At 36.1% G+C, this 24,546-nt stretch overlaps 2 protein-coding genes across 5 annotated transcripts in view; one reads left to right on the top strand and one right to left on the bottom strand.

The window, feature by feature from the left end:
* Positions 1–1,753: 1,753 nt before the first annotated feature.
* Positions 1,754–8,373, top strand: LOC110472127 (photoreceptor outer segment membrane glycoprotein 2). Its single transcript, XM_021533525.4, has 3 exons — positions 1,754–2,474; positions 6,290–6,536; positions 7,971–8,373. The coding sequence occupies exons 1-3, from the start codon at positions 1,894–1,896 to the stop codon at positions 8,235–8,237; spliced, it is 1,095 nt and encodes a 364-aa protein (XP_021389200.2). The 5' UTR covers positions 1,754–1,893; the 3' UTR covers positions 8,238–8,373.
* Positions 8,374–12,846: 4,473 nt separating this feature from the next.
* Positions 12,847–24,546, bottom strand: part of UBR1 (ubiquitin protein ligase E3 component n-recognin 1) — a 56,270-nt gene continuing 44,570 nt past the window's right edge. For all 4 annotated transcript variants that reach the window (XM_021533529.3, XM_021533527.3, XM_021533528.3 and 1 more), the window contains exons 38-47: positions 23,637–23,704; positions 22,661–22,811; positions 21,740–21,827; positions 20,961–21,094; positions 19,665–19,773; positions 17,514–17,570; positions 16,952–17,029; positions 16,123–16,293; positions 15,871–15,972; positions 12,847–15,459 (exon numbers count right to left, since the gene is read on the bottom strand). In XM_021533529.3, the coding sequence (XP_021389204.3) occupies positions 15,318–15,459; positions 15,871–15,972; positions 16,123–16,293; positions 16,952–17,029; positions 17,514–17,570; positions 19,665–19,773; positions 20,961–21,094; positions 21,740–21,827; positions 22,661–22,811; positions 23,637–23,704 (1,100 nt within the window). In that variant the 3' untranslated portion in view covers positions 12,847–15,317. The remainder of the gene's footprint in view (positions 15,460–15,870; positions 15,973–16,122; positions 16,294–16,951; positions 17,030–17,513; positions 17,571–19,664; positions 19,774–20,960; positions 21,095–21,739; positions 21,828–22,660; positions 22,812–23,636; positions 23,705–24,546) is intronic.

The raw sequence follows: 24,546 nt of genomic DNA on the forward strand, positions 1-24,546 counted from the left end.
AAATTTCTTTACAGCTAGAATATGACCAAGTCTTAGATCTACATCTTCCAAAATCAACAATGCCGCTGGAGTAGATTAATTTTGAGTAGAACTATTTACAACTTTTGTCCAAATGTTTAAACTAAATATGTTTAGCAAGTAGGGTGTTTTCAGTGACACTGTAACTAAATGTGTGCTGAACAATTTTGAGGCATTGTTCAAATATGTACATGTGTTTCACAGAAACAGTGAGTGATGCATTCATGTGTGCTGGCCATTGAACGTGAACTGTGTATCAGCAATCAATAAATTTCACAACAGATTCTTGCTGTTGTGAACTCTGAGGCCTGAGTATCAGGGGCAAATGAATCTATTAGCAGCCATCACTTACAGTTATTTAAGGTCAAGTCACAAACTGCTTAACTGGTGAAGCAATCAAAGGTACTGTCTCCAGGCTTAGCAGGCTTATTCAGACTGTCAGCTGAATTCATAGGGAGGCTTAATTCTATACCACCAGAGCATGATCCCTTCAAATGAGGTCTGAACAATACTCAAGAAGAATGGTGTGAAGCAAGTGTTGTAATTTTATAAATGACTATTCTCTGGATATCTCTCTAAGATGTCTATAATTTATATGATTATCACAATATGATCACAATCAATATTCAGCCATAACTGATAATCAACCTTAACAATCATTACAATTAGGACCCTGTTTTTAAATTCAGAAAGCTGCTGGCCTCAACACCTTTGGAAATAGACTGGTAAGGAAAAATACAGTGTATTTTCCACACTATTCTCTGTATTGTTCAAAAGATACACAGAGCTGAATAGCTTTGAGATTAATTAGTTTTCTCTGTAAATGCAGGAGTAAATAAATGCAACTTGAATTAATTACATCTCAAAGCCTTAAAATCTTAGTGTATGAAGATATTTAACCATATCCTAACATGAATCACACAACCTATTCCTTTCCTGTACAAACAGAACTGATTCCTTCCGACGTAAGCACATGAAGACGCTGGGATTCCATTACTTTTTTAAACTGCACTCTGCAACAATCTGTTTAGACAATGCTAAGCTTCACTGCAGCTGGGGATCCTTTACCGGGTCAGTGTAGCCCTACTTCTAACCAGCTTGTCTGTCCCCAGGTGTATCTGCTGTTTTAGCTGATACAAGTTTTACTCAGTAATAGCATCCACTAACTTAGAAAATATTATGCTGCTTATAGATCTCTATTTTCCCAGATTTACAGGATTACACTTTACTGTTCATAAATGCCATTGTATTAGTGGAATTAAATTACTATATAATTATATAATGCTAAGTTTTACAGTATAAAATCACTCTAATGAGAGTTGTAAATCAGGAACAAGACAAGTCAGTTTTCTGGAGAGCAAAGAAAAAAAGGCGCCTGTATATATGGTTGAACACAAACCTGACCATAACATAGGAAACTAGTAATAATAAATACCTATAATTGTTAAAAAAAATATAGGCAACAAGTAGAAGGGGAAGACACTGGGAGTCTTCTGAGGGGAAAGACAGCAGACCAGTTCACTTTTAGATATCATGTCTGCACAGAAAATTGGTCTTGATGAAAATTCATAGGAACCCAGAGTCTCTGTTCATACTATTCACTAATTTCTAATTTTAAATCCTTAGATTTTTTTTTAAGTGATTCACATTGTTATGAAATTTAAGCAATAAATTTCATTGGGGTAGTCCCTTGGCAGGACTCAGAGTGTGTGAGGCTGTACAGGAAGTTCTTTTGTAGGCTCTATAAATATCTGGTCAAACAGACAGTAATCTCTCTCCCTCTTCTTCAGATTTCTGCACGCCTTGGATCCATGCTCCTAATCAGCTTATGAGCTTTCCTTGACCTACGCTTCTTTTCCTAATGCGTGTCTGACTATGGCTGTCCTCAAAGTCAAATTCACCAAAACCAAGCGGGACAAATTGGCTCAGATCTTATGGATCCTCAACTGGGTTTCTGTAGTGAGTGGGATCATTCTCTTCAGTCTTGGCCTCTTTCTGAAAATAGAGATCAAGAAGCGCAATGAAGTGATGGCAAAAGGGGACATTAACTCTGTCCCCAACATGCTGATCTCTGTAGGGGTCATAGCATGTATCATCAACTTTCTGGGTGGCAAAATCTGCTATGACTGCTCAGATGCAAACAAGTTCTCTCGATGGAAACTAGTAATGCTGCCATACATCGTATGTACCTTCTGTTTTACCTTCTGTATCCTGGTGGGTGCTCTCATGTGCTATACCATGAGGAACGAGCTGGAAGAGTCTCTCTATCTGGGACTGAGGGATGCCATTAAGTTCTATAAAGACACAGATATACCTGGGCGATGTTTCTTAAAGAAAACAGTGGATTTGTTACAAATTGGATTCCGTTGCTGTGGAAACAATGGCTTTAGAGACTGGTTTGAAATTCAGTGGGTATCTCCTCGGTATCTGAATATGGCTTCCAAGGAGGTTCTGGAGTAAGTATTTATCAGTCATAACAAAAAATTCTAGGAGAAAAACTCTTTTGAGACTGGAAAGCCCTTTTTTCTGGGCCTTTGTATCTTAATTAAAAAACATAGAATGACCAGGTTACTCACACAACATGCTAAATACATGTACAATCAAAAGTAGCCTTTTGCTAAGTCTTTAGGGATGCTAAGCAAAGCAGATATATTTCCTTTTTCAGTGTGGTGAATTAGCTACCTCAAAATTTTAATTTCATTTATAGTGAGCTGATAAGAGTAACAAAAAAAGGATTGTACTATCAGTACATTGCACAGTCCATTCTAAGCACTGAAAGACCCCTCTTCTTCAAAGGTATTAGACTTTGCAATCCCAAATTCAAATCTGTATGTTCACATGTGAAAAACTGCCAAACACCGCATGCAAAAAAGCAGAAATTCCTAATCTCTAGTGGTCGTGCTTCACATGATGTAGCAACTGTGAAATGATATGCTCAAAAAGAAGAGTGGTAATACTTACAGAGAAGGTAAAAATTAAAAACTACCAAAAGTAGACAATCCAGTCTGTAATAATTCTTCTAAAGGTGAAAAGGGTCTTCACTGACAAGAGAGTAGTAGCTTTGTATTACCAGGAAAGACAAACGGAAAGAGCTTGACTGGCATTTGTCAAATGCTGCATTTTGTTGAACTCAAAAATCAGTAACAACAAAGCCAGAGAAAGGGAGGCCAAAGGTCTTATTTTTACAGAATTCGCAATTTGAAATTGCCACCGTAGCAAAGCATATATACAGAACTGCAAATATACCAGAGGGCAGGACCTAAGAGGGTACAAACAAGGACATCAGCATACAGAAGACACTTGTCTGTGGAAATAAAAGCAATACAAGCATTCTCAAGAAGATGTTAGGAAGTCACAGAGAGCAGACTGACCAGAGCTGTTTCAAGTCTTGGGTCTATGCTGAAAAGTGACAAGACAAGATGATCCCCAGGAATTTAGGAGTAGTAGCTTAGTATGAGGTCAAAAGTAAAATATACTTCCTTTTACTTCTGAGAGAGAGGCAGAAGCAGTAATGTTTTACCCAGGGTCTTAATTAAGCTGTGTTTTCTTCTGCAGGCTCACCTGTGCTCTGCCATTGTTTTGAGAATGCACTGTCAATTAGCTTTTGCACCATTTAGGCAGAAGGTGATAGTGAAATGTGTGTGAGGAAAATAATTTCTGTATTTCTTTTGTTGTGGATAGATTGCCTAATTTTATCTTGATTGGCAGAATCCAAGTTGATGCTGTATAACAAGATTATACCATTACTTTCAAAAATTTGGTAGCAAAACATTTGATATGAAATCATTGGAAGTAAAGCCCAGCTAGTAATGTTCTGAAAGGATGGACAAGGAATCAAATCTTTCTTGGTTTCAACTTGTACTCTGTGTCAGTAGTTTGTCGATCAAGAGGCAAAGCAGGTGAGACCTGACATACTGTGAACTCACATGTAACCTTTGCAAAACTGAACTTTCCACCTTCCTGCAAAACCCTTTTCTACAACTCTATTACCAACACCACAATTTGACAAGGCATGGAAACAGTCAGTAGGAATGGTAGGAACATGATGTTACAGCAGCACAAAGCTACCATTGCTTTGGTTGGGTAAAAATCACCTTTGCTCAAAAGCAAATTTTTGCTTTACAATACCATAACAACTTTGAATTGCAATAGTAAATAGCAGTGAATGTCTTGCTCCACCAACTATTTTACTAAGGTCTTCCTGTCTAACAGTACCAATACACTATTAAGTACCAAGATACAAAAGAAATAATTTTTATATTTGCCACTAGCAGAGGAAACAGTGGCATAATTATATAACCCAAGTCTGGAAACTGTTACTGTTGGCAGTAGAAAGGGGATTCTTCTTTATAACATGACTGGAACAAAAGAAAGTTTAAATTTATGCTTGGCATGAAAAGAAAAGCTTAAGATCCAGTTTAAGAGGTTGTATTTCAACCATCTTAAACGCTGTACTATATTGGGGTCATTAAATATATAATACCCTGAAACATAGAGGGTATTTTGACACCCCAGGTAAAATCTTCCCTTTCACAATGTGCCAGTCTTCCTCTCCTCTATGAACTTTCTTTTCTCCTCCCACATTGGAGCCCTCTGTTTTCCTTCCCTTCCAGTGTTTGCTTTTGCCTATACCCACAACATGGCTCACACACTTCAGTCTACTTTCAGCAGATTATTTGGACTCTTTTGCATTGATTCCAATCTCTTGCCATCACCGAGTATATGATGGCCACAAAATGAAAAGCTAGACTTGAAAATGGAGAAAAATTCCTGCCTATCCCATTCCTAAGTGGGAACTGGCAGGTGAGCTCCCTGGTTTACCTAGAAAGATCTTTGAGGAAAATGTTTTTGAGATAATTTTAAGTTAAAAAAAACCCAAAAACAAACAAAACAAAAAAACTAAACAAACAAACAAAAAAAACCCCACAAACCTCCATTACAACCCAAATTAAAAAGAGAGAAAGAAAAGAACAAGAAACAAAAACAGAGGTTGTATTTAGTAGGCTCACAGCAATAAAATAAAAGCAAATTTTCTGCCATCACAGCACTTACACAAATATTGAGCTTCCTAGCAGCTTATGTTTCATTTGAAGGTTACATTTATTAATTTGATGGTCCCAAATTCCAGATGAAAACTGGACCACAGTGTTTCTGCTCCTTCTGTTTACCTGATGAGTTTCTTGTAATTATTTCCTTCCCTCTCATTTAGATCAGCTTTAGTACAACAGAAAAATATTATTTGCAAACATTAATAAATGAATAAGTTTTGGAAAGTATTAGAAAATTTACTATTGACAAATAGTGAAAGCTGTATATCTAAGTGAAAACTGTTTTTCATGTATTCTGGCATCCTTACAAAGGGTAAATGGCCTGGGCTTGATAAACTAGGGCATGGTTCTCACCCTTGGGGCTGTCTCAGGAAATCAGCTTTTTCCACCGAGCATGAAAATAGATACATGCTTAGAGGCTGCTTCCCCAAGGTGTGAGAGTGTCTCTCGGCATCTTAGATACTGCCCAGTTTCTGGAAAATCTCTTTCTCTGAAAAAAACAGATGCCAAGCCTTCCAGAAAATCTTGGTTAGTTTGAGACTGTGTTCTCTTCCCATCCTATGATTTCTTTTCCTATTCCTCTTTCACCACTTGTATTCCTCCTGGTCTTATAGAGGAGAGAAAGGACTATTTTTAGCAATAAATACATTTCTTAAAGTTATAGAAAGTAAAATTACAAGTAGAAAATCCTTTGTGAATTAGTCTCAAAACGTGTTCTGGACCAGTCCTTGCAATGGATATAGTGGCAAAAGGCCAGCAGATGATTTCCAGTGGTTCCAGTGGCATACAAAGTTGTTCTTGTATTAGGATCTCTCTCATGGAATGATTAGGTTGAAAAATCAATCCAGAAGTAGCAAGACATAGGATTTCCAGGGATATAACTTCCATTAGAATTCCACCAAGATAAACAAGTCCAAAACTTGTCCTTAGTATTCAGCACAAAGATACCTACAAAGGAAATATCTCCCTGAACACTGAACTCATGTCTTGTGGCACAAATGAAGAACCACATGAGGTTCTGTGCTATACCACACTTAAATACAGCAAATCCCATATTCAGTGTTCCTGCAGTAAACAACTTTTCCTGTTGAAGGTATATGCTCATTTTCAATGTTATGCTGGAGAGGCCAACATTGCAGCAGAGTTACTCCCTTTCCTAAAACCACAGGCACTGCCTGCTGCTGACACCAGGTTTGTAATGCCCAGATTTTGTCCTGTTGCAGCCGTCTGAAGAGCAACGTTGATGGGAAGTTCTTAGTGGATGGAGTCCCCTTCAGCTGCTGCAACCCCAGCTCCCCACGGCCCTGCATCCAGTACCAGCTGACAAACAACAGTGCTCACTACAACTACGATTTCCTCACAGAGGAGCTCAACATCTGGATGAAGGGGTGCAGAGAGGCTCTGCTGGATTACTACACTGGAATCATGAGATCCATTGGCATCGCAGCATTGCTTATTTGGTTATTTGAGGTAAGTGTCTCAAAAATGGTCTCTATCAGATTAATCAGTCTTCTGTCTTTGGATGGAAAACTATGACGGTGTAACACATGAAAAGTACCTCAGCATTCAGTATAAGGTCCACAAGCACTTCAGGCATGTTGTAGGATTTTTTTTTTTTTGTAAAGACAACTTTTCTTAAGTCCACAGAGCAGAAGGAAATCTTGTTGAGGATAAGAACTATCAGAAACCATGTATATAATTTATAGAGCTTTTTTAACAGAATATAGCATATTCCCTTCCTTGATGCATTTATGGGATCAGATACAGGATGACACATACAGTGACACAATGGCAAGGAAATTTGATGAGAAGGTCTGAGTGTTGTTTTAAGTCAGTTTTAAGAAATATATAAAATATTAGTAGGTCTTTGGCTCAATGCATTCATTTTGTTTGCAATTAAAATTGAGCATTTTATTAATATCTCAAAGACTCATTTTTATATTACATAGTTTTACCATGTCATGGCATATCATCCTTTTCAAAGTAGAATGGGCTGCTGGTTATGCAATCAAAATAAGCACATCACAGGCAAGCTACACACCTGCAAAGCTGCAGTGTTCCTGCTGACATCTGTAAAGAAGAGCCCTCTGGATGTTGTCATCTGCAAGTAAAGGACTCCCCAATGGCACAGGCTCCAATACAGTTTTCTTACCTTTTTAGTATGTTTTATTTTTCTGACTATTGCTCTATTTCTTACATAAATATTAACACTGTAATTTAAGTAGTTCTCAACAGTCCTCAGGCAGTTCTAGAAGGGGCTGTGATGCCAGAAATAACCTAAAGCATGTGAAAAGCTCTGAGGCAGCTCTCTGTGTTAACTTAAATATTGACAAGCTGATCTTGATTCCAACACAACAATGAAAGTGGAGCTTTTTCCTAAGCTTAGACCTGAGCCTCTGCTATAGGCCATTCTTCTTAATTTTCATGCCTTGGCAATGTTTGACACATATGGCTTACGCAGGAATGATTAAATCACCTTGTAAGAAATACTGATTTAATCAATGTCAGTGGAAAAAAAATCCACTGAAATTAACATACTACAATTTTTTCTTTCACAGTGACTGATGGTTCCATTAACTGATCAACCATTCTACAACAATTAGTTGCAGTCTCTGAAGCTACAAGGTTCACGAGTAATTCTAGGTATAAGTTCTAGGTATTTATATACTAATAAAATTAAAGAGGGATTGTTACCTGAAGAATGAAGGGAGAAACAATCCATCTCTCCCTGCTATTTTTCTTTAAAAATGTAATTAACTGGAAAAGCAGTTAGACATGTTGCTAGGAGAAAGAGTCTGTCTGCTTTACACAGTTATAAGGCCTGTAAATACACAATGAAAACTGACAGAGTGATAGGACTGAGGCTTCAATTTCAACTGTTTAACCATTAACTGTTTCTTACAGCTCTCTGTTCTGATTGGTGTCCGGTACCTACAAACAGCCATGAAGAATGTCCTTCTGCTAGGAGATCTGGAGGGTGAATCAGATGGTTGGTTACTAGAAAACAGTTTTGTGGAAACTGCCAAATACAACATCAACATCATTAAGAATCTCAGCAAAGCCAACCAGATCTCCACTGTCTCAGGCATGAATGACCCCAACATTAACGTTCAAAACACAGACTGTGACAAAACTAATATTGCAACAAAATCTATCCCTGCAGCTAGGTAGGCAAATCTTCCAAGGAATCACATCACAAGTGTAGCTTTGCTCTATTACAGTAACCAGATTTTATCTGGTAGGGGAAAAAAAAGTAGAAAAACTAGTAAAACAATTTAACAAACCACAGACTGGTGACAGCTCCAAAAATGCTGATACTTCTTTGGATGGATGTGTTTTTACTTGTAAAATCCCCGATTCTCAATGTTGCAAGAAACATATGGAATTTCCCCCACTTTCTCTCCTTTACTTACAGACTTCTATAATGGTCTGAATGCATCAGAATAATCATTATGCACAAGCAAATATTTCAGACAGGGTGGGTCTACACGTACTAACATAAAATTAGTTGAATAGGTAGCAAAGAAGTTTGTCATTACACCTATAAAAACCCAAAGAGCAGGGAAATCCCAAAAGAAATTATTAGACTGGATAAAAACATTATTTATAAAAAAGATGACAAAAACTGAAATGAAGATTCTGGTGGTGCAAGCTAGGAAAGGAGAAATTTTAACAAAAATATATGTATATTACAGTCTACAAGAATCTGCCATGTATGTAAAATTCAGGTGAAGGCAATAAAAGTTACCACAAAAGTATTTCACTTGTTTTTTTCAAAATATATGAAGTACATTTCCTTCTCCTCCCTCCAATAGTTTAGAGAAAGCTGGTTGCCTCACTTCTGTGAAAGTCAAAGGGTACAGCAGAAAGGAGTTCTCTGCTTAAGAAAACTAACTGCCAGCTTTTGCAGGCACCAGCTTCCAACCAGCATGTGATAGGACAAGTTTAAAAACAAGTAGATACTTCCTATGAAACACTGATGATCCTAGATGCTTGAAAGCTCCTCGTTTCAAAAGTACTTACCCCACTGATCCAGGGGTGGGAAGGTAAGAGGTTATTTGTAATCAGTAAAGGCAGACAGACTGACAGCTTGCACATCATGCCCCCACCTACAGTGCTCAGGAGCTTTGTCAATGCATGAGTGAAAGCCTTCAATGCCCAAAACACCTGCAGTTACAGGATGCCCTGTGACTGTATCTGATCATTAACCGTCAGCAGGAAAAAAGTACCAATAAAAAACAGAGGTGGAAAGACCAAATGAAATATTCTACTTGTTACTGCTGTGAGTGCATTCTTTGGATAATCAAGTAAAAAAGTTTTATCACTGAAATATTTTAAATAGAACCATTCCTGCTTTTTAAACTGTGCAAAATAACAGTAAAAAATTCTTTACCTAAATACTGTTGTATCCTATGACATGGGAAAAAGAAAAAATTATACTATAAGGATATACTGTAAATAAATTGTGCAATGTAATTCCAGCAGGCTATGTGCATGACCGTAATTTCAACTGGAAGTCCTTCGCAGCCTAACATGTTAGGCCTATATTTAAGTATGTTAAAACCCCTTCAAAGAACTAGATTTGTAAGCTGAGACTTCCTTTTACAAGAATTGTTAATTCTTCCCTTTGCACTGCACTTACCTGTATGCCTACTTCTTGTCTTCATTGCAATCACTTTGGCCAGTGAGGGATTAAAACTTAACTGGTATGTAATTCCTTCAGCCATTTCTGAGAGCCAAAAGTACTTACCAGCAGCTCTATAATTAGCTGACAAAAGCTGGAAAAGAATGAATGCAGAAAGTTGTAGTTCCCTGAAAGATTAAGGAGAAAGACACTAATATGTTGCAAACTAATCAGATGTCACTTATGTTTTTCTTTAAAGGCAGTGTATTTTTTTTCAGGCGAGTATGCCAAGTGTCACCTGTGTCAGTTAATAGCAGTCACTTCCTCAACACAATTTTATGCTATTTTTGGTAAAACAGTCCTAGACCTCAATAACTAAAGCTTGCAGAATTTTAAGAACTGTGATCTTACTCTTTTGATAGCTTTCTAGTTAGTTAATGGGCTTGTCAAGAATCTGCTCTGAAAAAACAGATTTGGAAGGAAGAGTGAAGTGATGATCCAGCCTCAGCATCTCTGTTGAGACAAAACATGCCATCCAGCAGCATCTGTAGCACATTACACAAAGAGCAGAGGTGTAAGTACCCAGCTATCCAATTTTCTCTGGCCCCCACAGAGCTCATTTACTTGCATATGAAGAAAACATTTTACCATAAAAGACAAATCAGCATTTAGCACATTAACCTTTGTCTCTCAGCCAACTACCCCAAACTGCAGTAATAGAATGTGATTGGGTTTGAAATTAGCTTACTTTAAGCATCTATCTCACAGGCAACAGTCCTTCTCTGACCTATTATCAGTAATTACTTAGCCATTAGATTGTTAATTTCTATCCTGTCTAGGCATTCAGTCTCCACTGATATGGATACATTACAAAATTATAATCACTCATTTCACAGTTATCAGGATAAAATTTACTTTTGTTAATAAATGCTTTCTTCTTTCCTTTGTAGTTATTAATTTCCTCTGAACATGGAAGTACTACACCCTACATATCCAGCTTCCTTTACAGCACCTGTCACAATAGTTTGGATTTCCTGCAGTATTTAACACCAGACACATTGGATCAAGGAAACAAACTCAGGTAGCAGCACAGAGTCCATCTTTAATTCTCTGTAATTCATAGAGACGGAGATGGCATTAGTGAGCCAAGCCTTTAAGCCAGGGCATCTGCTCAGATACAGAAATAAATACGATTCAGGGGACACTTCTTATCCTATTTGTTACTAATGCCTAATCCAGCCAAAATTTATAACAATACAGAGAATTCCAAAGTAAGGAACTCACCTATGCATAAAACTGTCTCCTTTATCAAGTTCTTAATTGAAAAAATAAAATAAACACTATAACATTGAGTTCTGGTGAAGGCACTATGAGAGTTTCTTTAGAAGTTTCATGTACAATGCTCTTCCTTTAAAGCTTGCTCATTGCCACTGAAAACAATTGCTCTGTGTTGATCACAGATAAAAAATAGTAAGAAATATAAACACACAGCACATTTAGGATTTTGTTAAAATTAACATAGTTCAAGCAGGAACTGGTACCTTGGGATGAGCATCTCAATTCTTGTACCCAAAGAGTCCGATATTAAATTTCAGGCACAATTAAGGAGGAGATGTAAGGTTCTGCAGTCTTCTGAAAAAAGCTAACCACACATCTTCACAAATACAGCAAGGACTTCAAATTATCATGAAACCCACAGTCCCCACTTTGTGCTTCACAACATTTTGCTGCAGCTCATTCACTCAAACATAAAGCCTAGAAACCTAAAATTAAGTCTGATGGACTGCAAGCTGACAAACTGTACTTATACAGCACAAACTATACTCCTTTTTGGACACTGATCTCATGAACAGCAATAAGAAAAGTCAAGTCCCATTGTAATGTCTCATTTTTAACTCTGCTACTGGTCTCTTACTCACTGTTACACGAAATTATGTACATATCACCTCTTGGGATTTCAACTTGCTCTCCTTCAATGCAAATTTCCTTTACATAACTTCACTTTCATGAACAATTTTGACTGTACTAAATGCAACTGTAGAGGAACGTAGCTAGGATTAGAAATAACTAGATTTGAGACACATGTAAGGAAGTGTATTTTCATTATTAGCCATTTTTTCCTGTATCAACCTTCCAATTTAGCCTAATCTGCAAAATACTCATAAAACAAAGAGACTGCACCACAGAAATTAAACTACTTCTATTTTTGATAAAATATCTTTGAACACCTTGTCAAGCAATAGGTTAGAAGAATCTAAATAACAACTTAGATGTATTCTGAATCTGAGTAGTTTATATTGGAGATTATTCAAGGTTGTTGTCTAGAAAATAAGTGAATTTCAACCATAATGCAAAGCATATATTAGTGAAAATATTTCTCTATATAACTTTGTACATTGAGATTTTTATTACACAAGAAATAGTGTTATGGCTTCTTTTCTTTTTTCCCTTAATTAACAGGATTCTTGTTCTAATTTTCTTCCGAACATTTCTGTTAGTAGACTTCAATCTACATCTATCTTTTACCTTTTCAGAAATTAAGTTCTTAAAAACCATTTACTAAGCATAAAGAGCAACATCATTAACACACAAATGGTGCCCAAAGCTTCAATAAAGCAGTGAAGACATGATGACAACCAGCAGCCTGTGACATAAATAGCGAGAAGTACTGGCCATATCTACATAAAAGATGTCTTGACTGTTTGCTTAGGTCTATAATAAACCACTTTTTTTCAAGTATGTATTACACAACACATGAGATCAACACCATAAAGTTTCCCTTTCTAGAGGTTAAGTATCTGCCAAATAGTACAGCCAGTTCTTCAAGATACAAAACCAGAAGCACTCAACTAGATCAGTTTCAGGGCATATAAATATTAAATTCTGTACTTTAGACTTCTTTAAGAAATTTATGTAAACACTGCAGGAATTTGCATCTGTAAAATACTAGGATAAGTTTCAAGTGCAGTGTATCTTTATGTAAGAAAAGGCATGCCACCATTCCTTACAGCATGACCAAGATACAGCCTACATGGAAAACTAATAGCTTACCAACCATTTACCAGCTCTTCTCCTTTCCCATACTGACAGACACCACTATAACACTCTTGCAAAATGAACTGTGAGGTGCCAAAATGCCTTCAAATAAAAACTTAATTATCTACGAGAAGTTACTTTATTTCTTTTTTTTTAAATATACATATACAAGATATTTTATTTCAAAAGCACAAGAACATTATACAAGTTCCAAATTTACATTTTTGCAATTTAAGATACCAGTATGTGCATTATCAAATAACTTCTGTCAGCTTGGATGGAACAGAAATAAGTGGCATAAGCATCTTGCAGTCACTAAATACAGATTATACTCACAGTGAACAAAACTGCATAGTAATTTATGAAATGAAAGATGACCACGCTAGTCAGTGAATTATAGGGGAGTCCATTTGCTAAATTAGTATGTGCAAACATACAGAAAGAGTCAACTTTCCTCTCCCACTTCTTTAGCTACAAAGAGGTTTCCAGAGCTTTAATGGAGCTCACCTGCTCTTACCAGCTCCTGTCCTTGTATACTATAGTTCAGACACAAAACAAAGTGATCTCACTACATATTGGATAATGGAAATTTTGTATCAGTGAAGTGCAAGATAACTGAAAGTTTTTGATAACTGAGTATGTAAATATCAGAGGGAAACAGTAAAAGAATACAGGTTTGGTATCAAGGAGGCATTTGCCAGTCTTAATTCAATATTTTTGTTTGTAAGCAGTGTTTTGATGATATAAAAATCACCAGTGCATGCAAGTTTTCATGACAACTGTTCTAAACTCAGTATGTGTTTCAAAGAAGACTAATAGAATTAATGTTTGTCTTCTAAGAGTTTAATATTCAGGTTTAGAATCTGACAGAATCAAAATGAGGAGAATGGTCTTAATTTCAAGAAAGAGAATACCTGGAAAATATACCAAAGCCAACTTTCTATATCACTGGGGAAGGATTACAGCAAAAGTTTTTAAAAAGTATTCGAAACCAGAACAATGTTTGAGATCATTGGTATTCCATCTTTAGATTAGTTACGGTGCTGTTCAATGCACTCATACATACTCAAAAAACATTTAAAAAAAACCCAAAAGAATGGTATTTAAATCTAAATTATTAATTGTGATTCTACTATCTCTCATGTTAATGGTCAGAAAAGAAAAAAAAAACAATAAATAAATAATACAAAAACACTGAGACATCAATTTGAAAACCTCCCCTTGAAAGCCTGATTAAAATGGCACAAAAGAATCTAAATAGCAAATGGGCAGGGAAGTGGAGGGGAGTGACAAATCCAAACTTTCTCAGGAGATGCCATTTCCATGTGAAAGAGTTTTTACCCATAACATTACAAATTCCCTCATATATATTATGGCTGAAATTCAGAAAAAAGAACAAGAAACATTCAGAACTGAAGCACAATCACATTATCATTGAGAGAGAGCTCAATCACAATGTGCTATTAACTACTGAAGGGCAAAGAGACAGACTCGGCCACCTTTTCTTCGTTTTACTGCTCTACCTGGCATTGAACCACTGAACGTGCCTCATAAAACACACCATTTCATTTATGCAGACTCCAAAACACACTCCAAACAACAGTGACAGAGGATGATGAGTGGAAAATTCCTCATATATGGGCAAACTTATTTCTGATTCTAAAACTTGCTGGTTTTGGGCCTTGATTTAATTCCAGTGATAGTTTGAAGGCTGTTTACTTCACTGAGGTCTCTGGCTCTTGTACAGCTTACAGAGCTACACTACAACGACATACCTGCAGTATTTTCACTTTTGATTCTTGGGGAAGGTCTCAGAAGACAAGCTGTAAAAGAAGTAAGACTAACCACAACCTAGGCAAATGGTGAAGCCCTAGACCTCTTACGATATACATTAATGGAGGATAAATAAATTAGATAAAGTGCAGTTCTGGCAATGCAAAAAGTACAGACTTATTTTTTTGATGCAACAAGCAGGATGGCAATCCCCCCCCATGCACTTTCTATTCCACACTTCTCATTTAAAGAATGCATCAATGGAAACTCTTCATTAAATCCCAAGGTATATCTGTATGCAAGCTTTTTCTGTAAAACTTATTTTTTATTGTACCTGTTGCTGCAGGTGACTAAAGACCTGGCACCAATTCCACTCCAGTATGATCTCGATCTATTTAAAGCTTCATTAAGCTTGGGAAAAAACCCAGGAAGAAAGTAAAGGAGGCTTTTCCTTGGCAACACCATTTAGATATGCTCTCAAGGCATAGAAGGGACAAATGTAGTGTGTGCTCTGAAAAACAGCATTTGGGAACTGTCCTCATGAAAACACATAAAACAATTCAAACTTCTGAAAAAAATGGAAATATTTCTGGTTGAGTAATAATTACAGAATGTGATTTTCAGTTTTTTTGGAGAGAAAAGAAAGAGGAAAATATATGAGTTTCTGTTTCAATGCATCAGTGACACATCCAACCTAGAGAATCCATAAATTAATTGTCTGAACTACAGAAACCACTTGAGTCGATTTTTTACTTCCACAGTACTTTCCATTTTCAAAACACTGCCACAGGTCATAGCTTTCACTAAAATCAAGAGACTCAGAGCAGTTGCCAGTTGAATCCAAAGAAGATCTGATTTGTTTCTTGGCTCCTGGCAATCTCCTCTACAATGCAGTGCTGCTGCCACAGCAGATGGAGCTTCCGGTAACGCTCCTGACATAAGTGCAGGGGATTGCCTCTTCTTCAGAGAGAAAAGAGAATAACCAGTTAGCATATCAGAATAGCAACTGATAACCTGTCCAATTAATGGGCTAACATTAACTCTAGACTAATTTAATACTAATTAAATTCCCAACAAGTCTATTGGAAATGTAAAAATATCTCTACGTGTGACAAGCCATGACTGCCATTTCTATGATGACATTTCAAAAATGGCAGTTCTCATATGCTTCTGATGAAATGCATACAAAGCATTCTTGAGAAAATCAAGAAAGTTTAACATTCCTGACTGGAAACTTCCATCAGTTCTCCAGGCCAAAACACACATTACATACAATGCTGTACACACTAGACAGAAGAATGTGCTGTCCAATGAGTATAAGAAGGAAAGAGATATAAAAATGGAAAGGTAGGAAGTCAAGCATTTACTTACTTTAGACCTGGATCTGTTTCTCCATATTCATCCAAGTAAGGTGCAGGATATAAGCAACCCCTGGTTTTACCTTCAATGAGGACAACTTTGCATTCCCTGATTCTTAAAGAAAATAATAGCTACATTTAAAATACAACTCCAAGCAGGCTCTTCCATATATGGTGAGCTATAATTTATGTCAAAGCAATGTTTCTTTATCTCAGACAAAAACAATCAAATGCTTTGACAATGTTATGAACTCTGGCTACTTACTTGAGAAACATGCAGACTCCAGCTCCACACTGAAGAGCATGAGAAGTACAGGCTCCCAGCTCTTCCCCATTCACCATCTCCTGACAGCAAGTATTTTGGGAACACAACATTGCCCCACAGAATAAACACAATACTGGGTGTTTTTGTTCATCGTCAGAAGACCGTGGGCACCTAAAAGAAGTGTAACCAGCATGTCACAGTAGAAATCAAAACTTTAAAAAGAAATGTTAACTAAGGTTAATGTTCCTTAAGAAAACCCCAAAAAGACTTATCCAAACAATTAAAAACCCCAAATCACAAGCAAAGAAACACCTAAGACATATTATATCACAATTATATAACATATCTGCCTCCTTATGTTGTATTTTCACACTCCTTGAAATTCTTTATCTGCTAGATATCTGCTTTGAGTAGGAGGTGGAGCAAGATGATCAATAGAAGTCCCTTATGACCTCAATTATCCTATGATTCACTCTTCTTGGCATAAAACAGTGCCATCATCTGGGCTTGTTCTGTTCAGTGCAAAAATAATTTTCAGGCTTATGGCCAAAGCAAATGCACATTCCGCAGGAGAAAAATGACCAGTAGGCTAAGCTATAAAAATTTTATATGCTGTCCAATCAAACACAAGTTACTCCATTTAGCAAGCTGTTGTTCTTCACATTTAAAATTAACAGGTGCTACTATTGGCCAGTATAACCATAACAATGCCTTCACTACAAAATAATTTATGTATTCTTTCAATACCAGTTACAGTAACTGCAAGTATATAAAATTCACTAGAAGTGACAAAAAACCTAAGAAAACAACTAAATATGCCACATCTTACCTAAAATGAGAGGCTTGATTCAGAAGGCAACTGTAGTCTTCAGGAAGCTCTATTAAATGATTTCTTTTCCTAGGATACCTGGGTAATTGGAATAAAAGTATTATGAGAATAATAAAGATCAAAGTAAACAATGAAATAAGTAACCACAAATCCCTGCTAAGCTTTTGGTCATCTCTGCAGAAGTCCACAATTCTAGAGCAACTCTTCAGTCCTGGAATCCCAAATGAGATGCTCCACATGGGAGCTTCAATATTTCTATATTCCAGCAAAGGTGTTGAACTTAAACTTCACATATCACCTACATGTATGAAGACATTTCCTATTTCAATTAGCTTTTGTTCTTTCCTAGAGCAGGACAGATTACTAGTCTAACAATGTTGCACAATCTCAATAAAGAGTCACTGTATGAGGAGTAATAAATGAGACATTTAAAGACAAAAGTAGTTCTAGCAGTAGAGCAGAAGGAATAAAACATGACATCTCTGACTTGCCCACAATAAGCATTTCATTCTTTCAAGTGTTTTAAGTCAAAACCAGAAGAAAACAACAACAATAAGCTTACCTTATTGCAATGCTTTTCCCTTTCAAACAACTTAACACCACTGGATCAGCACACCACCTATTCAAACAAACATTTGCAGATTACAATATTTGTTAAAAATACACATTTAGGTTCATTCAATGAAATTAGTGATAAGCAAACAAAATTCTAATAAAAAGTATTGATAGTTCTACCTAAAACTTTGCAAGGAAAAACAGGGGTGTTTTTTTATAGTTTTCTTCAGGAGAATGCTTTGCTTACAGGAGGAAAAAACACTTTAAAAATATTATCATGCACATAAAAACGATTTACACAGAGTTTAAAAGTAAAAGCAGTCTTCAGACATACTCAGTTTCTCAACGTGGGCTACAATACAGAGGACCATTTGAAATACATGTGCTAGAAGATACAGCATAAATAAATATTGTGCATGCTAACAGAAAACCATTTCCTGCTTTTATTAAATAATCATCACCTAATGGCTATTTTACAATGGTTTATTACATGATTGCTTAGAATGGCCAAACGTGTCTATCAAAACAATGGCAGGTATTGGCCAGCTACTGAAGAGAGGAACTGGTATGTTTATTACTTTTAAGTTATTTATACCAAAAAAAAAAAAAAAAAAGAGAGAAAAAAAAAATAAAAAAAAAAAAGGAATAGGGAGAAAGAACCGCAGCAGATGGTCAATCTAGTATGCTTCATTTAACACATTTCTCAACAATCATCAAATTCAGTCTTCTGAAATAAGATTCTGTGAAAAAACATATGGGAACCTGCATGACAATTTGGCAACTGTTACTATTATGTTAAATAAGCAGCCTCCTACTTGAAACCTCTTTTTCTGTAGCACAGTAACTATTTGTTAATCCTGCTTCTAGTGATCTTTCCCAATGTTCACATTTATCATCTTCTGTGCTCTCTTAGAAACACTTCTATGTCTTAAAGCAAATATGTAAGAACAAGTAAGACAAACTTATTTAATAGTTTACTTGTAAAAACTAATAATTTATAAGTAATAATATATATACTACAAATGGAATTGATCCTAATACAAATGCATATAGGGAACTGTTTATGTCAGCTATATGGACTGCTGGAAATCAACAGTTCAAAATGTCCCTAAATTGAAGAAATGTAGACAACAAAGATTAAAACAAGTAGAGGTTAAAAAAACCCACCAAACAACACTGCAGTACAAGCTAATGTGAGTCAGAGAATTCCGCTGAGAACCAGGAATAACCATTACTGCCCCGAGGCGCTCAAATGGTCACGTTAAATACAGATTCTCCAACACAATATAGCTGGTTTAGTCTTAACTGGGGATGGGGGATGGTATGTCTGTTTATTTAATTTGAGGTTTTGAATGCAGAATTTAACCAATTCTTTCTTTACTGCTAAGGAAAGAACGTTTTCTTTACTGCTACTTTCACAAACTGAAAGAGGCAGAATTTAGGTGAGAAATCAGGAAGAAATTCTTTCCTTTGAGGATGCTAAGATATTGGAACCAGTTGCCCAGAGATGTTGTGGATGCTGCAACCCTGGAAGTGTTCAAGGCCAGGTTGAATAAGGCTTGGAGCAGCCTGGTTGAGTAGAAGGTGTCCCTGCCCATGGCAGGGGCGTTGGATCCAGATGAACTTTAAGGTCGCTTCCAACCCTCTAACATTCTATGATTCCATGACTGCAGATGGCAATGAACATAATGCTCAAATTGTATCTTTTAACCATTAAGCCAATTTCAACATCCACCAGTCTATTTTGCAAATGCTGAGAAGAAATAATACAAAGCCTCACCCTGCCAGCTACATGATTTTCCATATTCTCATTTTAGAGCTCGTGTCATCAGCACTTTTGCTGTAGACAGATTAAAAATAGAAAAATGAACACTGAGTGGCATATCAAACAAGCAACTGTTTAAAATAACTTGTCTGAATGGTTTCATATAGGTCTGCAAGCACTAGTCCCTTAAATTATAATTATTTAATATTGGAATTATCATAAAAGACAGTGCTTTATGTTTCTGAAGTGCTTTAAGAGATTCAGTGTACATGTACAAAATGTTTAGAACTTCAGTATGAATTTGAGCTCAGTCATTCATTAACAGTTTTGATCTAGAATTCCCAAAGGGCCACCACAACAGAAGAACATGGCCTGTCCAGCCCCAGTGAGTACCTTTGAAGCAGTGGATTTACTGTGTCCCGGTATTCATGGAAGAGCAGGAACAGATTTGTAGGTAGGGAGAGGTAACTACAAAGTGCCTTGAATTGCCCTTCTTCAGAAACTGCAAAAGAAAACACAAAAAAGTGTTTAAGTGTTTCAGCACTGCTGAATAATTCAGTCAAAACTAGAAAACTCCTGATCCGCTTTCCACTGAATAGTCTAAATCCTACAGTTTCATTATAGCCCCAACATAGTACAGCTGGGTATTATTCTGTCAACTTAATCAGAGCTATAATAATTTAGATTAGCTGAGGATCTGTTTAAACAAATTTGATATATATTATTATGCATAAGTTACATAACAGAATTTCTTGCTTAAATTATTGCATAATATGTAACACAAGTGTAGTAGATTTCTTTACTTGCATTTTAATTTTTCACTATCCTTATGACAGTCCTCAAAGATATTAAATTTTCCTGTAATCAAGTTAATGCTAACATTGCATAAAATTGGGCTAATTTTATCGTTTGCTGGATGGTCATTTATTGTTTCTGCTACAGAAAATTACACTGTTGGTTCAACTAGAAAGACTCTTCCCTGTAGAATCAAAGATCCAGACCCCTGGTAAGGATAACAGCATATCCCAATGTGCAGAGATTTTGACTTGTATATTCTAATAAAATTCAAACTTTTAGTTCACAGCTTACATAAATCAATTTTGTATTTTTGTTGTTATACATTGTACTTCTTATGTTTTGTCTCAGTTATTAATAAAAAATATTGCCCTTCTTTCTAAATAGTTGATGATTCTGTTTTTCATTGCATTTTCACACATAACGTATTTCTTTTTGGGGCAAGTATCAGTAATGAATTAAGATCCTTCAAGGAAGAGGCTTGAGTTTTAAAATGTGCTTTGTACCTCTTTGGCTTTGTTTTCCTCAATCCCTGTATCTTTAGCATTTACCAACATTAGCACAAAAACACTGGGCTTTTAAAATATATTTCAGGCAATTTCTCAGGCTAAATTCCTGAAATTATCCTTAAACTACTGAATCTTTATCAACAAGTACTTACTATCAATACATTACTGACAATTCCCATATGTGCATGTACTGAGAAATACCCAAAAGTAATGCTCTTCTATGCAGGTCAGGACAACTCAGCTTCACATGTCTGTCCCTTCCTTTATGAATTAGCAATTCCTTTCCATGTCTTACTTTCATGTATTGACTATCGTTAAATTATTGTGAACATTTAAAAATTCTTTCAAAACAAAGAAGGTCATGCATTTGTTTTCTCATATTTACCTTGTAGTAGCTCCTCAGGTGGAGAAACTCCCAGCAAATAATGAAAAAATAAAGCAGCACAACGAAGGTAAGGCATGATGCCTTTTTTAACACAATCCCAAACAAGCCAGCCTGGAATATCCTGACTAAAGCAACTGTAAAACACAAATGAGATAAAGCTGCAATAGTTCATAGTGCAAACCATTCTAGCACTATTGTATTTTGGCTAGCATTGGTAGAATAGTAGCTGTGTAGAAGCAACCCTCATGTACCCCAAATTCTGTGAAACAGCCAGCTTCCAACTTCCCCTTTTTACAAAGAATGAGTACTGAGTTTATGAACCCACTTGTATTAAATCTTCAAATTAGACAGGTGTACCTGTCAAAAAAGTCTGAAAAATAGGCACTAACACTCAAATAAGCAACAGTGTTCAGCTTTACACTTATCCCCCTTTTCTAGCAGGACCATTTCTTTCTTTCTGGATTCCATTTATAACACAAGAGATCTAAACCAAAATAATCAAAGCAAAGCAGCTGGATGTATTTCTCTCCACAATAGATATTTTTTCATCCTCAGGCTAATGATTCACTCTGCTGTCCACAAAAAGTAGACACTTTAACTAAAAGCATTTTTTTCACCAGTTTCAGTGTTCAGGAACATGGGAAGAAAGCACAAGGCATTGTGCCAGCTCCTCATACAAAAGGAGTGATTTTTTTCCTGTCTTCTGTGTTCTCCTAGTCAATCCTGCAGACTGCTGTCTTTTCAAGAAAATGTAATACTACAATTGAACTGTTACTTACCCACTGGTGTACTGGCAAACCTCTCTACAGAACAACTGAGCAGACTGTGCCTCCTCACTATTGTCAGATGAATGAACAGTGGGGGACTCTGCATACAAAAAGAATCCACTGTAAATGCACTACATCCTGACACACTTCTTTTACAAATATTAAACCCTTTTTTTTATTATTCAATTGCATTACAGAATTAATTCCACTTTTATTTTCTTAATTACTTTCTATTTGCTGTTTTCTGTCTTAGAAATGCTCTCCTAAGACTGAATGCTGTAAGGAAAAATCAGGATTACTCCCTCATTGCTTATCCTCAGTAAAGAACTGCTTCCTTCCCTTGAATTTTTAAAGTTGTCACACATAGCTTAAGCTACAGAAATTTTTTTAAATGTCTAGATTTTTTTTAAAATTCCTATCAAGAAAAAACAAAGCACTAGCTTGAAAGTCTACAGGCAATTTTGAACTATGCTATGAAATAGAGAGGAAAATTAAATTCTCTCCTATTTGTATTTCAGTATTTCAGATCTGGGTATTTACTAAGTTGAAGGGTAAAGAAAACTTTATTTCCCAAATTCATATGGATTATCATTATGCAGCTCAGTGATGCTGGCAGAAATGTGATTCTCCTACAAGGAGTGAAGAAGGGAAAGTTACCCCTCTGAAATGACTGACTAGAGTAAGTACTGATATATCAATAACTTTTTTGTTTTCTTAGCCTAAGCACACATAAGTGATATAATAAAATGCTCTGAACTTGATGTAATACTATTTAATTTTTACTAGAAAACAGTTATTACCACCTAGGCCTAAGTGTCACTTACTATGAGGATGTTTATATCTGGAAGCTAGTAATGGTATCAATGCATTATTTTTGAAAAACTATACAAAAAATGCCAGAAAAATGCAACACAAATAAACACAAAGATCTACCTGCTGCTGAAGAGATGACGATTTGCATTATGTGTGCCAGTGTTGTCAGATGGAAGAGGTAGAGGTGGTTATAGGCTGAACTAACTGATGAAGGTTGCAAGTCTACAGCATCTTCCCAGTACAAAGATGGAAAGGATAACACAGCTCCCACCTACAGTGAAAAGGAATAGGCAAATATTAAAGCACCAAAAATTTGGTAATAGATACAGGGTAGCAATTATGCTCTCACTATACATTTTTATTTTATTTCTGTAGTCTGAGTATGTTTATCTTGCTAGTTCTAACTCAAAAGTGTAGCAAAAACTCACTGGAAAATATTAACCATTTGAGCACTAGGGCATGTACGAAAGAGAGCTGAATGGTAATTGTCTCTTTAGAGATATGCCGTGACCAGTTCCTAAAAAGCTTAATTTCTGTTCTTTGACACAGGACAAAGCACATTGAAAAAAGTGGGAAGTAAGACCAAGCGTTAGATAGAAAGATAGTCAGGGCAAGACAGATTTTATTTGGCGAGTTTGGTTTTGTTGGCTGTTTTATGCTTGCTTTGGATTTTTTTAAATGGCAGTAAAAATCTACAGTACAAATTCATATTAAGAACAGAAAGAAGAGGCTAAGAAAAATACAGAAGGTAATGAGAGTCAGTGTGAAGGAATCAGAGTATGAGACACTGAGACAAAAGGAAAGTGAGGGAAAGAAACTGAGTGCATTTCTCAAGTTTATTTTTTTATGCTTATTAACAATGGAAGTGGTAAAAATATTTGAGATTTCAAGAATGGAATTTAATAAGAACAAGTCAGCAAAGATTTCAAAGTTAGCAGAATGAAAAGTAAACACAGCAGTCATAAGTAATCATTTGATTGCTGCTCATGTTATTATCATGCGACTCATGCAAGTGAACAGATACTATTAACAGAGTACACAAAAATTTATGCTCAGAAGAAAGTATTAATATGAAAAACAAAATGAACCTGCTTACCAAAATGTGGAACATATCTACTTCTAAGAGTGATGGAGTGTCCTCCCCTTTAAAGTTTGGTAGGAGAACTACAAAATAAAGGTACCAGTCAAACATTTAGCATGTATTTTCTACTTTTGGATTGAACTGCAGTATCAGAATCTGATTTTAGAGCCTCTATAATTTCTGTGTTTTCATCAAAGGTCTAGATCTCTAAAGTAAGGATCTATTTAATTAATTGCTTACCACTGATTTGATTGTGCATTTTTTAGCTATTTCCACAATTGTCAACTGCCCAAACTGTTGACAATTTTAATTAATGTATCTTCAAAATTCTGAGACATAAATCTTTATTTCTCTAGCTCTAATATATCACACACAGTGATATTTAAGAGTGAAGGTCCTTAGGCACCTCAACACTAGATGCCTCACAACGTTGCCCAATATAAAAGCCTAAGAACCACACCTAAGAATTTTATCTAATAGAAAGCAAATCAAAGAGTGGGATTCACAAAGGCCACCATACTAAGCATGGGGGAAGCTATATACCTCAAAATAGCTTGCCCTGGGACTGAAATACCTTAAGCCTTTTGAAAGTACTGAAAGTCACAGAATTATAGAAAAAAAGGGAGCTTAAAGATCATCCAGTTCCATCTCCCCTGTCAAAGGCAGGAATGTGACTCACTACATCAGGCTGCTCAAAGCTCCCTCCAATCTAACCTTTAACACTTCCAGGGATGGGGCAACCACTTCTTTGAGCATCCTGTTTCAGTGCCTGACCACCCCCACAGTACAGAACTTCTGTCTAATAGTTAATCTAAACCTAGTTTTTTCTGTTTAAAACCATTCCACTTTGTCCTGCCCCTACCTGCATCTCTAAAAAGTCCCTTTCCCTCCTTTTTATAAGCCCTCATAAAATGGTGGAAGGCTG

Source organism: Lonchura striata, chromosome 5 (genome assembly GCF_050655825.1).
Source record: "Lonchura striata isolate lonStrDom1 chromosome 5, ASM5065582v1, whole genome shotgun sequence".
Classification (NCBI taxonomy): Eukaryota; Metazoa; Chordata; class Aves; order Passeriformes; family Estrildidae; genus Lonchura; species Lonchura striata.

Bases quoted from the DNA above. Each gene is read 5' to 3' on its own strand.
- LOC110472127 (XM_021533525.4), top strand. From the start codon at position 1,894: ATGGCTGTCCTCAAAGTCAAATTCACCAAAACCAAGCGGGACAAATTG. The intron at 2,475-6,289 runs GTAAGTATTTAT...GTCCTGTTGCAG, and splicing joins GCTTCCAAGGAGGTTCTGGA to CCGTCTGAAGAGCAACGTTG. The intron at 6,537-7,970 runs GTAAGTGTCTCA...TGTTTCTTACAG, and splicing joins TGCTTATTTGGTTATTTGAG to CTCTCTGTTCTGATTGGTGT.